Source organism: Dipodomys merriami, unplaced genomic scaffold (assembly GCF_024711535.1).
Source record: "Dipodomys merriami isolate MVZ:Mamm:240054 unplaced genomic scaffold, mDipMer1.0.p SCAF_10, whole genome shotgun sequence".
Taxonomy (NCBI): domain Eukaryota; kingdom Metazoa; phylum Chordata; class Mammalia; order Rodentia; family Heteromyidae; genus Dipodomys; species Dipodomys merriami.
Window position 1 is genome coordinate 18,322,898 of NW_027202271.1, and position 15,625 is coordinate 18,338,522.

Genomic DNA, 15,625 nt, shown 5'->3' on the forward strand with positions numbered 1-15,625 from the left:
GGTGGGGTGCGGTGGGGCAGTGTGTGTGTGTGTGTGTGGGGGGGAGATCCGGAGCTTGAAAATGCCTGCACAAACTTCCAGCGGACCCCTTCCAAGTCAGGATCACCAGTGGGGTTTGGTCTGGCTGGGATCCCAGGGACGATGCTCCGGGAGTGGGAGACGTAACGACTCCTTCCCCTCCCGCCTACTCGGGGACCCACACCGCCTGCCAGGCACACGTGGATGCCTGAGCCTAGGCACCTATACAGAAACTCCAAACACACACCCAAGGAACCCAGACAGCCCCCCCTCCCGCGTTCCCCCCACCTCAAGCCCCACGGAGTCCCGCCCGCCTCTTGCGCTGCACTTGCAGTAAACACGCACTCATCCCTCCCCGCTTCCCCTGCGCCCCGCGCCCCCACCCGCCCGCCCGCCCGCCCGCGCGCGCGCAGGGGGGCGCACATGGCCATCCCCGAGGGTCCGTGGGCGCCAGGCAGCGCGCGCTCGCCCTTGGGGCGCTCCCCGTCCGAGGGTGCCCCCCACTCGGCTTCCAATCGTTCCCCGTGGGAGGGGGAGGAGTGGCTGCGCCGAGTGAGAGACAGTCAAGCGGGGCGCGGGGGGGGGGGGGGGGGAGCGGGCAGGCCGAGGAGAGGGGAGGGGAGCGGAGGGGAGGGGGGGGGGGCCCGGCCGGCGGCGGCGGCGGCGGCGGCGGCGGCGGCAGCAGCGGCGGAGGAGGAGGAGGAGAGCGCGGCGCGGAGAGAGGCGAGGAGGTGGCTCCGGCAGCGCGCGCGCGGCGGCAGCGGTGACAGCGGCACCCGCGGAAAGCTGGGACCCGGAGGGAACCCGGAGCTCAGCCAGGCGGTGTGAGACCGAAGGAACCGCAGCAACGGCCGCGCTGCCAGCTCGGGCCAAGCCTAGAGATACCGGCCTGGCTGGTCCACGCCAGCCGCAGGTGGGAAGGGCCTGGCTTGGATGGGTGGGTATGGGGTGGGGGGACCACCAGGGTCTCCGGGTGAAGGGACGGAATGGGGCTGAGCTGAGGGGTGGTCTACTCCCTCTCTTCTTCCCCTAGACGGTGGCTGAGCATGGAGCTGTCCCCCCGCAGTCCTCCAGAGATGCTGGAGTCCGATTGCCCGTCACCCCTGGAGCTGAAGTCAGCCCCCAGCAAGAAGATGTGGATTAAACTGCGGTCTCTGTGAGTCGCTGGGCCCGGGGAGGGGGATTAAAGGGAAAGGGGGGGCTGGATTCTGTATGTGTGTGTGTGTGTGTGTGTGTGTGTATGTATGGGGAGGGTGGCTAGAGCCCAGCTGGTAGATTCTTAAGGGCACACATGTTAGCAGGTGCAAGGTAATACAGCCCTGACACGCGTGTCCAGGCCACATGCATGAGGCATGTGCATCTCCAGCGGATGTCGGGTAGAGCCGGCTTAGGAGTTGCAAAGCTGAGCTTGTGCCTGTGCCTGTGGACCTTCGGGTGACACACGTAGCGGTGTGGCAGGGCTGCAGGCTGGGCAGCATCAGGAGGTGCCAGGCTGACTCACACGGACCCCGTGCAGGGTGGTGCAGATGTGAGACACAACACATGCATGTACACGTGTGTCCCTCGGTCATGGAGGTGTGCAGTGATTGAACAGCGTTGTGTGCCCAGCCGGGGGGGGGGGTGGTCATAGGAATCTTGTGCCAACCTGTGGGTCATAGGCATCTCAATTGGGATCCCTAGTTTTGGCTTCCTCCAGCCTGCAGGGAGTAGGGGTGAGGGTGCACCTCCTCTGTCTTTGGAGCCTAGAAGCTCATTCTGCATACTAATGACACACCTGGAATGTGGAGGAGGGGGTGAATGCCCCGACTGGGAGCTGGAAGAGGGGGTGGTATTAAAGCTTGATTGATTGACAGGAGCAAATTTAGCAAAGGCTTAATCAAAGTCCTTTTGTTTATATTTAGGATGTCCGAGCACATTGAGACATCATTTCTTATTGTTGCAGGAGCAGCCGGGCTTATATGGGGAGTAATAAAGGGGGGAAAAAAGAGGGACTCATGTGTCCCATGCACCAGTCCCAGAGAGGAAAAGAACTTTTCTTCCTGTCCCCCAGAAGAGGACAGGATTTGGTCAAAGACAAGCCATGTACCCTGTTTACCTTCCAGTCAGCTGCCATTGGGCAGTCTCCGCAGTCTGTTGATTCTTAATGAGAGAAGAAGGGAAATTACCCCTCTCCCTAAGATGACTCCCCTGAAGCCCCAGGAAAGAGACTATAATAGATAGGAGACCATGGATGCTTACTGAGGAAACAGTAATCACAGCCTCCAAACTCCATTTCTTCCCAGTGCTCCACTCCCACCCCCAGTAATAAGCACGAAGCCTTCCATTTTCTGGGTTCTGATAAGGAGACAGAAGGAGGTAAGGAATGGGCAGATACAGACAGTAGTGTTCTCTAAGTACTTTATCTGTGGTGGTAAGGGTGTGCCTTTATATCAGGCAGGCGGGTCTGATTTTACCGCTTAGGGAGGTCTTAGAGAGAAGGAAGCATAGTGGGCAACAAGGCTTAGAATCCAAATACGCTCCCCTTCGGTCCCCCTACATTGCTGCCTCTGGGCCAATGCAATTTGCTGGGCTCTATGAAGCGCAGCCTTGGAATGAGTTCTGGGATGAAGAAATGGAAAAGCGGAGGGAATTGATTTTTGTTGGATGAATCTTGATAGAAAATGATGCTCTGCTAATGGTAACTAAGCTGAGGAAGGAGGGTAAACAGGTAAGGAAGTGGATGAAAAGCCAGGGATAAATAAGCCTCAGGGTCTCTACATGGAAGAATTTAAGGTGTCTCAGGATGACTTCCCACGGTACTAGTGGCTTGGCCACACTCACCAGGCCTCTGGTCCAGGTCGGGGGCGGGGAGGGCTCTGTAGAAGAGTGGGATTTTTACCATTTCATCATCTCTCACATCTTCCTAACCCAAAGTCTTTCCTGAAAGGTGAATTGTGAATTGCGGTTTCTCCCTTTAGTGTGATAAGTGCTCAGTGGTAAGAACAGAGGATCCTAGAAGGAGGAATTGAACTCTGGGGAGAGACGCAGCTCTGCCTGCATGGGTGCCTTAGCAGGAGTGGCCTTTTGTGGTAGGATTATGAACTATTGATTTGATTACTCTGGCCGTCACTCTAGTAATCTGGTTCTTAGGAGTGTAGCAATTTAGATATAATGATTTACCCAGAAGATTATTCCTCACGAGAAGTAGTCTCTCAATCTCATTTTCTGAAAGCAGAGGAAGATCTGGATCTCCAGGTAGATCCCAAGTTAATGGCTTTTTGGAAATGGCCTTTTTGAATATTAGGGAGCTTTTGACCATCAGTTGAAAGGCAAGTAAAGGCTTTGCAAGGCTTTTGCTGAGCAGAAGTTCCCAGTTCTCTAGGGTCAGATTGTTTCTAAAGAGGTGAATAAGGAAGAATTCCTTTCAATGGAAATACAGTTCTTCCTTCATGACTTAGAGTAGAAAGGGGTTGTTAGTCTGGAAATAAGCTTCAAACAATCATTTCTGGACTGAGTACTGAATGGAAATGAGGACAGATGGATTGTCTATATCTCTATCTCTATATATCTTTCTTGATTTCCCTTACTCAATATATCCTACTCCTCTTACCCTTTTAATTTCTAATCTAGGGCATCTACACATTTTAGGAGGTTTTATGTTTGTTTGTGTGTTTTTTGGTATGAAGGCTTAAATTCAGGTTCTTGTTTTGTTTTGTTTTGTTTTGCCAGTCCTGGGGCATGAACTCAGGGCCTGGACTCTGTCCCTCAGCTTCTTTTGCTTATGGCTTGGCATTCTACCATTTGAGCCTCAGTGCCACTTCCGGCATTTTCTGTGTATGTGGTGCTGAGGAATCGAACCCAGGGCTTCATGTATGCTAGGCAAGCACACTACCACTGAGCCACCTTCCCAGCCCCTAAATTCAGGTTCTTATGCTTGCTAGGCAGGTGCTTTACCACCTAGCCATGCCTCCAGCCCTTTTAATTTATTGCACTTGTTATTTTTGAGATAGGGTCTCACTTTCTGCCCAGGCATGTTCCTGTTCCATGATCCTCCTGTTTTAGGTTTCCCATTGTAGCTAAAATGACAGGCACATACAACCACACTCAACTTCCTCCAATGAGATGGAGTCCTGGGGACTTTTCTGCTGAAACTGTGATCCTCTTGATCTCAATCTCCCTAGAATGACAGATGTACATCAACTCTGGTTTAACATGGCTGGCTTCAAACCATGATCCTCTCAATCTCAGCTTCCTAAGTAGCTAGGATTACAGGTGTAAGCCACTGGCAGCTGGCTTCTTTAGAGTGTTTTTGCTTCTGGATAAAAGACCCCCAACAATATAATGGTGCAGGACAGTCTCTTGTTGGGAAAAACATGTAGGGATTTTGTTTCCCACCCTAGAACCCTGTAAAGGATAAATTGAAAATCTGGAGCATATGAAGTAGAAAAAGTCTCCAACTGTGAGGTTTTTATTTATTATTTTAGGAATTTTTTTCCTAATCAAGCAACCCTATAAATTGAAGTGTGTAAGAGGCTGGGAGAGACAGTTTGGAAAGGATGGGTTGGTCAAGATGATTTTCAGCCTGCTAAACCTAAGATGAAGGATTTGATGTAGCTGTCCATTCTCTGAGACCTTTTGGGACTGTAGGGAGAAAATGTAGAAGTAAGAGTTTTCTGTGTTGGGCTGGGAAGTTGGCTCAGTGGTAGAGCACTTGCCTTGCATGCCTGAGGCCCTGGGTTTGATTCCTCAGCACCACATAAGCAAAAAGAAAAAAGCCGGAAGTGGCACTGTGGCTCAGGTGGTAGAGCACTAGCCTTGAGCTGAAGAGCTGAGGGACAGTGCTCAGGCCCAGAGTTCAGGCCCCACGACCGGAAAAAAAAAAAAAAAAAAAGAGTTTTCTGTGTTTCTTTTTGTGAATCAAGAAAAAGTCTGAGCAGTGATGGGTTTCCCACCTCAGCCTATTCATTCATCCAACAACAGGATGAATGGCCCTTGGACCAGATTATGTGCTGGGAGATGGGGCTGCAGTGGTAGACACAATAGACTTGGTCCATGGGGCTTAGAATCTGGCTCAATCCTGTCCAGTGAGGTCCTCATTTTGCTACCTACATCTACCTAAGAGAGACAATTCTACCAAGGTGGATTTAAACCTGTTTTTTTTTCCCCTTTGGGTGGGAGGGAAGTTTACATACACAGGAAATGCATATGAATTCTCTCTCCCAGGACAGTGCAAATGTTGCTCCCTGCTCCAGTTTCCCTTGGAATTTTACAGATAGAATATATTTTTCCCCTTCTTTGTTGTGGGACAGTGTAGACATATTCTCCATCCCCTCCCCCACAAATTCCAAAGGCTGTGGGTCAATGTCCTACGCTACTGTTTAAGGTCATAACAGCTGAGATTAGAGCAGAGGACCTAGTGAGGGATTTTTTTTCCCCCCGCTAATCTTTGTTTCACTGCAGTCTAAGGTGGTACTTTGAACATAATAGGCACTCAATAAATACTGTTAAAGATGCAAACAAATGGATGAATGAATATATGTACAGTTGTCATAAAGCTCAGTTCTGTCTCTTGATTTTGTGCTGCGTGTCTATATACCTCCATGCGGGAGAGGGAGGTAGGAAATAGAGATGGAGGAAAGAAAGATGAGTTTTTTTTTTTGTAAGCTGGTAATGCTTTAAAGGTCTGGGGTTTGGGGACCTCAGGACAGAGCCTGGAATTGAATGAACATAGAAAGGACATAGAAGCTATGATATTTAAATTGTGTGAATGAGATGCATCAGGCTGAAATTGTGAACGTCTGCTATATGTATCCATGTGTGTCTGTGAAGGTTGATGTGAGTGCCGGAGGCAGAGCTGCCAAGGATACCCTTTTGTTTTTATGTTTTTAAGTGGCACATGTGATAATAAGTGGGCCTGGAAAGTAGTACGCACTAACCTGAACTTGTCCTAGGTCTGAGTGAGATGATGTATGGATTCGTGTTAGCTTACAAGGAATGGGATAATGTGTGTGATTTTGTGTTTCTTTTTGTGACACAATTTTTTTTTGACAATCTTGGGGAGATCCAGAGGGCAGGATTTACCCCTTTCAAAATGTTCTCATTTTGTATGTGCTCCAAGGAGCAGTCTTCTATGGCTCTTACCAGTTTTCTTTTCTTTTTCCTTTCGTTTCTTTCTTTCTTTCTTTCTTTCTTTCTTTCTTTCTTTCTTTCTTTCTTTCTTTCTTTCTTTCTTGCTTTCTTGCTTTCTTGCTTTCTTGCTTTCTTGCTTTCTTGCTTGCTTTTTCCTTCCTTCCTTCCTTCCCTCCCTCCCTCCCTCCTCCTTCCCTCCCTCTCTCTCTCTTTCTCTTTCTTTCTCTCCCTTTCTTTCTTGCTTTCTTTTCCTTCTTTCTTTCTTTCTGTCCTGGTCCTGGGGCTTGAACTCAGGGCCTTGGTCTAGTCCCTGCGCTTTTTTTTTTTTTTTGGCTCAAGACTATGCTTGAGCCACAGTTCCACTTCTGGATTTTTTTTTTTTAATTCTTTTTGGTAGTTAATTGGAGATAAGAAAATCAGACTTTTCTGCCCAGGTTAGCTTTGAACTGTGATCCTCAGATCTCAGCCTCCTGGGTAGCTAGGGTTATAGATGCGAGCCACTGGTACCCAGCTGGCTCTTATCAATTTGGAAAATCAAGTTGCTCTCCTCCTCTCTCTGCCTGTAACTTTGGAGCTGCTGTGAAGATTGCAGGATAAATTATAGCTCCTTGAACCTCTGGAGAAAAGGAAGCATCATTCATCCTAGGCCTTGGTGGCAGTAATTTGTGTGTGTGTGTGTGTGTGTGTGTGTGTGTGTGTGTGTGTGTGTGTGTGTGTGTGTGTGTGTGTGTGTGTGTGTGTGTGTGTGTGTGTGTGTGTGTGTGTGTGTGTGTGTGTGTGTGTGTGTGTGTGTGTGTGTGTGTGTGTGTGTGTGTGTGTAGGAAAACCCTTCTTCCTCCATTTCCAACTATGGTTCAAGGAATCTTTCCTCTCTGGCTTGCTTTTTTTTTCTCCTCCCCTCTCTCATCAGATGTGTCCCATCTCCTTTTTCCTCCAGCAGTTTTGTTTGAATGAGGACTCCATAGCATCTCTGAGATGGTAGGGAGTAGAGAATTCCTGCAGTAAGGTGAAGAGGAGGTTTAGGGACTACAGAAATCAAGTATAGACCGAAGGAAGAACGCTATACACCTCTAGCCAGAATTAGTAGCTGGAGGGAATTGGGAAGGAAGAGAGATGGAAGGCAAATAACAGAGCGAATTTTGGGGGCCTGGAGTTTGAGTTTGTATTTCCATGCTGTTGATGACTAGTTGTGTGATCTGAAGCCTATATATATAATCTATCAGAGTTTCAGTTTTTTGTTTGTTATTATCCATAGGAAAGTGGCTGTTAAATGAGGAAGCCTGGAGATTTTTCAGCATGAAAGAGCTTGGTTTGTGAAGAGGCAGGGGAATGGGAATGAAGGAGAGGCTATTGGCAGAAATGAGGGGAAGAGATAAGGACTCAAGGGGAAGAAATATGAATTACCGAATATGTTAGAGCCCTAGTATTTGGATTATGACTTGGAAGAGACTTGATGAATGGTTATCTGGTAGAGATGCCATCATAAGGAGTCCTTCTTCCCTAGTCTGTTTATCCTATCTATCTATCTATCTATCTGTCTATCTATATTTCTCTATCTTTTGATATAGGGTCTGGCCATATAGCCCAGGATGGCCCTGAACTCATGATTCTTCTGCCAAACCAATCCCAAAATGCTGGGATTACAGGCATATGCCACTATACCTTTCTCCCTGTTTTTCTCATGGGGTATTTCCGTCTCTCTAGCCTACTTTAAAAAATAATTCCCATTTCCTCTATAAGTTCTTTAGAACTCAAACGTCAATCATTTTGTCCAGGAATCTTAGGAGGCAGGGTGGTAAGAGACAGAGAAGAGATTCCACACTTGAGATTGCATTTGTCACTTTTTCTTCTGTGATACTGGGGATCAAACCATGCTAGGCACGTCCTCTGTCACTTGAGCCATATTCTCAGCCCTTTCGTTTATATTTCTTTTTTGTTTGGTTGTGGGGCCTGAACTCTGGGCCTGGGCACTGTCCCTCAGCTCTTCAGCTCAAGGCTAGCACTCTACCACTTGAGCCACAGCGCCACTTCTGGCTTTTTCTGCTTATGTGGTATTGAGGAATTGAACCCAGGGCCTCATGCATGCAAGGCAAGCGCTCTACCACTGAGCCACCTTCCAGCCCTATCTTTCTTTCTTTCTTTCTTTCTTTCTTTCTTTCTTTCTTTCTTTCTTTCTTTCTTTCTTTCTTTCTCTTTCTTTCTTTCTTTCTTTCTTTCTTTCTTTCTTTCTTTCTTTCTTTCTTTCTTTCTTTCTTTCTTTCTTTCTTTCTTTCTTTCTTTCTTTCTTTCTTTCTTTCTCTTTTTGATATAGAGTCTTGCTAGCTTTTTCCAGGTTGGCCATCCTGCTTTTGCCTTTGGAGTAGCTGGGATTAACGGATGTCACCATGCCTGGCTACATTTGTCATTTTTGCCCAGAGGAAAGTGAAAGAGTTTGAGGATATAGTGAGACTAATAGCCCAGGTAAGAAGCCTGGGCATCTTTAGACATTCCCTCCCTCCTTTTTTTTGTCAACTATATCCCAAACCATAAAGAAAAAGAACTTGAAAGAAATATTGAGAGAGTCTATAAAGGAATTATGGAGAATTAGTCTGTAACACTTCTGGCCTTTCTTTGTCTCTTGGTCTCTGTCTCTGTCTCCTTCTGTCTCTCTGTTTCTGTCTCCGTCTCTCTTCTCTCTCTTTTCATTTTGCCAATTCTGGGGCTTGAACCCAGAGCCTGGATTCTGTCCTTGAGCCATGTGAACCACAGCTCCATTTCTAGCTTTTTGGTAGTTTATTTGAGGAGTCTCATGGACTTTCTTGTCTGGGGCTGGCTTTGAACCATAATCGTCAGATCTCAGCCTTCTGAGTAGTTAGGATTACAGGTGTGAGCCACCTGAGCCTGGCTTCTTTTTCTCTTTTTTAATCCTTGAAGGAATCCTCTCTTCTTTCCTCTTTTGCCACCATCTTTCTCCAGCTGCGTTTCCTTCCTATGCTTCTCTTTGCTCCTCTTTCTTGTTCCATTTTTCCTTTGACTTACTCTGTCCCTCTGACCTTCAGTCTCCTACTCCCCCATCTTGTCTAGGAGCCAGAAAAAAATCTCTGGGACCGGTTCCCCCCATCCCCCCCCTGGGGTATAGGGTACAGTTTGCTGCAGGCACCCTTTGGGGCCTTCATAGGAGTCTCATCTCAACTCCTGTCTTCCACAAGGCCTTTCTTCTGCCTGCCCAGTGACCTCATCCTCCCAGCTCCTCTAGGGAGGAAGTGCAGTAATTGCCTTTGAATCTCAAGGGACTGATTTTCTCAGGTATGGGAAGTTGAGTAGCTATTTTCCAACTCTTCAGGGCGGCTGCAAAGAAAAGAAGGACAAAAACAGGGCGGCAGGTGGAGTGGAGGTGAGACACTGGAGGGACTGGAAGTTGTTAGATAATGAGATGGTCCCCTAAGGGGGAAAAGACAAGACAGACCAAGAAACCTAGGGAGAAAAATTCCAGCAAGGAGTACAAATGGACTGATGGGGAAAGAAGGGCTTGAGTAGGGAAAAGGAGAAGACTGGGTTGTGATCCATTCAGTGGAAGGATGTCCCCAGAGCCAGTGCTCAGACCTCATATCCTGCAACTGCTCCTGTTCCCTCAGCTCCTGCAGCTGCGGGGTTTATCCCCATCTGGGAAGAAACGTCGTTAGGATTTGCCTTCAGCATCCCAGACCTGGTGGAAGGGCACCAGGGGAGATATAATAGGGATTTTGTAAGAGGCAGGGGAAAAGATCAGGGTGTATCCAGAGAGCCCTGGGGATTAGGAGCAGAGTTAGGAAAGAGAGCACTTCAGGAGGGTGACCCCCCCCTCAGGTGGGTTGATTCCACAGCTGCAGTGAGAAGTTAGATTTGCAAATAATTACAGAGGCTGCAGTGGGGTGATTAGGCTACCAGCTGGTATTGGCACCATCTAGGCTGGGAAGAGAGTGTAGATTGCTGGAGTGTGTGTGTGTGTGGAGTGGGGGGGGTAGGTGTGGGTGGGTGTATGTGTGTGTGTGTGCTCCGTGATCCTCTCTGGCAGGCAGGAACTGAGGGTTAGGAAGTTTTTCCTTTTAGTCCCAGCCCTTGGCTTCCTGCCTCCCTTGTTTATCAGTTCTTACTTATCTCGCTTGGCCCCTTCTCTCTTATTTTCTCCTCTGTTGTCCACTTTGTTTGGAAACTTCTTGGGTCTGGCAGAGTAAGCACACATGCCAGAGGTGTTGCCAAGAGCTCCCTAACCCTGACCATCTTGCTACAAAGCAAGAGATGCAGACATTCCAGGCAGAAAGATATATGGCAAAGTGAGCTGCTCCAGCCTCACTCCATTCTCTCCCCTTCTGCTCCCCTTTGAAATGCCAACTGAGTTGGCTATGGCTTTGATTGCAGCAGAGTGGATTAGAGGTAGCTATGCAGGAGAATTTCATGGGAAATTCTTGGAGGTTTAGAATGCGACCTCTCTCTGATGAAAGAAGAAAGCTATTCTTCTCCTCCAAGAACTGGTTAGAACTGATTCAAAACTTGAGCCTGGCAGTTGAGGCCCAGGCATCTTACTTTGCGAAAGCCTATATGGCAGGCTCTGAATCGGACAGGTGATGTGTGACGGGAGAGGAAAATGATGCCCAGAGATAGATGGCAGGATGGAGAGTAGTGCTGGAATCAGACTTGAATCGTGTGCTGCTCCCTTGCACCTGCAGACCTCCCTTGCCAAGCTTCCAATACACTTTTCCATCCCAGGCTGCCCTGAGCATCTGTTCCACCCCCTGGAAGCAGGGCATCTGCTGGGAACATCTGTTGGGATGTGCTTAGGAGGGCTATGGGGTGGTCCATGTGGAGGTGGTTAATGAGCAGAATTAAATAGCTCGGGGAGGGAGAGAAAGGGTGGACAAATGAGCTGGAGAAAGAGTTCTTTTGGATTGGGTCCTGAGAGCCTCCTTTCCCATCTGCCATCTTCTGACATTGTTGCCTTCCCTTCCCAATCTCTCCCTTCTCAAGGACTGAAATCTAAGGGAGAGGTGACTCATTGTAGCTTGGGACTGCCAGCTGGGACACCTGGATTCTTATTCCTCTGGCTAAAGGATCAAATTGCTTAGATTGTGTTGGTCTGTTGCTAGGAACGCCTGTTAGAAACAGTTTCTGCTTAGGAGGTGGGGGTAGGATGGGGGGAGAGACTGTCTTCAGACACAGTGTGGAGGAAACAGACTCCCCCCATCCCCTGTTTCCTCCTTCCCTTCTAAAGTACCCGCTGCCCCTCTCCTTCCCCTCTCTCCATTCTCCTGGTTTTGATCCTCCTCTGCCACTCTCCTGAGCCCAGTGCCTAAAGATCTCTCACTACTGCTGCCATGTCAACCTGAGGCTTGCTGCCTCCCAGGATGGCACTCCAGCTCTGCCACTAGGGGGGTTATTTTTATCTCTGGAGCCACCCCCGCCACTCTGCCCAGCCAGCTGCCAGAATCAGGGCTGCTTGTATTGCCATAGAAAGCCACTGGAGTGAGGGAAACAGGATAGCTAGGGTGAGATTAAGGGCTGAGTGCTCTTGGGTCTGAAGTTCCATGCTCTGCAAAATCCTTGGCCTCTCTGGTTGGTTTGGAATAGGAAGGCAGAGAGGAGCCCTAGGCATCTGGAATTGTAGTGACAGGGAGACCAGAGCTTTTTCCACAGATAAACCAGTTGGGCCCTAGATGGAAAATTGGGTCCTGGGTCCAAGATTGGAGGATTTTGTTAATGGAGAATTCTCAATGAGTATTTACTGAACTAATTAAAGGATTGAACTAAATAATAATCCCTTACATTCAGGTATCAATTTATAGTTTCCAAAATACTCTCCTGCAACATTTCATTGGTTCCTTGTGAGCTGTCTGGAAAGGATGTATTAATTTACTCACTTTAGAAATTAGAGTTCAGAGTGACTTCACATATAGTAGAATGTAGGCAAATTCTTCTGATTTTAACTCATGTCCTGTTTCTATTAGACATAGATGTTTTCATTCAGTTTCTGAGATTTTGGAGACTTGGGATCAACCAGTTAATCCTTTACCCAATGCATTCCTCTCTTCTCTGACCAGAGGCAGAATGTCCCATCCTTAGTTCTCTGCACAGTGGGGAAAGGTGGGCATTGCCTGGAGGGGGAGTCATTGTGGCTGGGCTCCTTTCTCTTTTAAATCTAATTTTAAGAGCTAAAGGAAAAGTGATGCTGAGTCCTTTGCTTGGATCCTCACATCTATGTTCTACCTTCTAGTCAGATTACAGATTGTGTGTGTGTGTGTGTGTGTGTGTGTGTGTGTGTGTGTGTGTGTGTACTGGTATTGGAGCTTGAATTCATAGCCATGTGCTCTCACTTGGCTTTTCCTTTTTCACCCAAGGCTGGTGCTCTATCACTTGATCCACAGCTCCACTTCTGTTTTTTTTTGTCATTATTAATTGGTGATATGAGTCTTACATACTTTCTTGCTGGGCTGGGTTTGAGTTTCAGTCCTCAAATCTTAGCCTCCTGAGTAGCTAGGATTACAGGTGGGAGCCACCAGCACCCAGCTAGGTTTACAGATTCTTTAGCTCAGTCAGAGGTAGAATTCAGGGTATAGATAGATGTGTGGGTGAGTGTGTGAAAGTTTTTCTCCTAGGGAAAGGATTAATAGTCATTGCTTAATGTTCCTTCTTGTTAGAAAGAGATAATGATCATAGGCTAGAATGAGAAATGCAGCATGGGTATGTGGGTGAGCGCGTTGTTTGTCCAACCAACTTTGATTCTATCCAGGAAGACAAGATTTTCTTTTCTTCTAGTCTAAGCTCGACCTTTCAATAGGAGGGTTGAAGTTAGCACAACCTGGAGTGGGGAGGGACAGGAAGAAAGAAGAGAGAGAGAAAGAGAGAGAGAGAAAGAGAGAGGGAGAGAGAGGGGGGGAGGGAGGGAGGGAGGGTATTTTCTTTGACAATATGCAGCAGCCAGGTTTCAAGGCCACGGGAGTTCACTGGAAAACAGCTTGTAGGTCTTTAACCTCCATTGTTTTGGTTGTCACTGAAGTCCATTTCCACTCATCCCAGTGCTCAGTGGAGCTGAGAAACAGCAGCTTCCCAAACTTCATTTGTTTATTATCCTTCAAGGCTTTGGCACAGTGACAGGGTATTTTGATTTCTCTTTGCTTTTGAGAGGTAGGACTGAGAGAGAAGACTTCCTGCCATAAAATCCAGCTTATGGCACGTTTCTTCTTTATTTCCCTTTCTCCTGCCATGTTCATTTCCACCACCCCCAGCCCTGTACCCTGTCCATCCAGGCGAAGAACATGTACACCGTCAACTCTCTTTGCAACTGGATGCAGGGAGCTTCACCTACCATCTGCCCTTCTCAGCCCCGCCCAGCACTTCAGCTGACCAATCATAGCCCCCATGCGCTTGTGTTGGTGATGTCATCTCACAGCCAATAGGGAGGCGGCTGGGACTGTGTGCGCACGTCCTCTTCTGCGCTGCAAAAACGGGTCTTTTCCTCCCTAGCTCCAGAGAGATCAAAGTCTGGAGGTGGTAGAAGGGGGTCTTGGCCCTTAAACTTTTCTGGGGGCCTCCCCCCCCTCCCCCGCCCACGCTTCCTGAGCCATACATCGCTTCTCCTCTACCTCTGGGCTGGATTGACTTCTCTATAGTTAACTCACCAATCTCTACTTTTAAGATGAGAAAACTGGCGGCTGGAAATGTTCAAATTACTCAGACTCTCCCCCCACCCCTCCACTCCTTAACACAAGGCCTCACCCATCTCACCCAGCCTTGATTTTTTTTTTTAAATAGACAAAGTTCTCCTGACTTCCATTCACTGCTTGGGAGTTGGGGACCCTTTCCCTTCGGAAGCAGTGTCTGGTCTACATAAGGTTCTGTTTCGTAACTTCAGGGAGCTCTTTTACTACAGCTTCTAATTATCAGTGGGAAGTCCATCCTCCTGTCTTACTTCCATTCTTTCAGGTAGGTTAAGGACTCACTTGGAAGAAATGACCTTGGAAAAAGACTCAGAGAGGGAGCTGAATCTGCTTAGCCTCTCTAAGGGGCCCTAGCAGGCCCTTCTCTCCCATGACAGATTTCTCTGTGGCAGATTCGGGATAGTTCCTTGTCCTGTGCATCCTAAAGCAGCCTGGTAATCCCTTTTTCCCAAAGAAGAGCCCCACCTCCTGAGAGCAAGGGGCTGGCCCGTGCTATTTCTGTCCTTTCTGGGATTCTTCTGACAACAGATTCTTGTTTTCAGTCTGATTCAGATGTGAAACTTTTCCCGCGGCCTCTCACCCAGTTCCTGTAGGCTGGGTCTTGCCTCACTCCCTTCTTCCTCTGTCAAGCCCCTCCAGTTCCCCACCCCAAAGAGCATCTGGTTAGTCGCGCAGTTGTTCTCCTGGGAACTGGAGGAAGCTGGGGTCTGGAGAGTTGTTTCCCCCCGTAGGGACCTTTGGTCCCTGGGGTCAGTGTTTTGGTATTGAGAAGCAGGAAACTGATTTCCATGGCAAGTCCTGTTCCTGTTCAGAGGAGCCATCTCCAGGGCCCCATACTCAGGTAGGTGCCAGGGAAGAGGAGAGGGAAGGAAGAAGAACTTGCCTATGAACCCACCATTTCTAGTTTGTTGTAGGGGAAAGATCTAAACCTGATCATCTCTGTATGAGTTGTGTGAGAGTGAGCCAATTTGTACACTTGTGTGTGTGTGTGTATTTGTGTATGCCAGTAATGGAGATGGATGGGCCTAAGCGCTGTCCTTTAACTTTTCTGCTCAAGGCTGGTGGTCTACCACTTAAGCCATACCTCCACTTCAAACTTTTTGCTGTGTAATTGGAGAGAAGAGTCATGGAGACTTTCCTGTCCGAAAAGCTAGCTTCCTGGAAAGTGGCTCGCTTCAAACCACAGTCTTCAGATCTCACCCTCCTGAGTAGCTAGGATTGTAGGCATGAGTCACCAATAGCCGGCTTCTAGTGTCTTTTCTTTACCTTATTATCCTCCCATTTTCATCTCCTTTTCCTTCTTACTGCTTCCTTTTCGCTATGACAAATGAGTTCGCAGGGTTTCCCATACTTTCCTTTCCTGATCCAAAGCATTCTTAGGACCTCACACTCCCTTGAAATCACACACACACACACACACACACACACACACACACAGAGGCACACAGAGGCACACAGAGGCACACAGAGGCACACATGCATGCATGCCCTTTAAGAACCCAAATTAGCCTTCTAACTTTAGACTGCCTTATTCCAAACTTCCTCAGTAGGGTTTTTTTTTTTTTTTTTTTTTTTTTTTTTGAGTGTGAATACTGGAGGCAGGGATCTATGGAAATCCCAAGATCATCAGTCACCTGTGTTGGGAACTGGGGAAGGTGGGCTCTTCTGAAGATTGGTTTTTGTTTGTTTGTTTTTTAACAGCTGGAGTCTTATCTTCCAGCTGGTTTCCTAGGGCTGGAGGACAGTGGGGCCTCTAGAAGACAATAGGGGTCAGGTCCTATGGCTTTTTCCCTGGGACAGGGGCTGAAGATAAAGGAGACAGTAATGTT

At 48.0% G+C, this 15,625-nt stretch overlaps 1 protein-coding gene across 2 annotated transcripts in view; it reads left to right on the forward strand.

The window, feature by feature from the left end:
• Positions 1-719: 719 nt before the first annotated feature.
• Positions 720-15,625, forward strand: part of Pde1b (phosphodiesterase 1B) — a 31,134-nt gene continuing 16,228 nt past the window's right edge. Inside the window, exons 1-2 of one of the 2 annotated variants that reach the window (XM_070042259.1) lie at positions 720-931; positions 1,052-1,174. In XM_070042259.1, the coding sequence (XP_069898360.1) occupies positions 1,065-1,174 (110 nt within the window). In that variant the 5' untranslated portion in view covers positions 720-931; positions 1,052-1,064. Of the gene's footprint in view, positions 932-1,051; positions 1,175-14,494; positions 14,638-15,625 lie in introns of those variants that run through there. The other variant, XM_070042270.1, reaches the window with a different exon arrangement.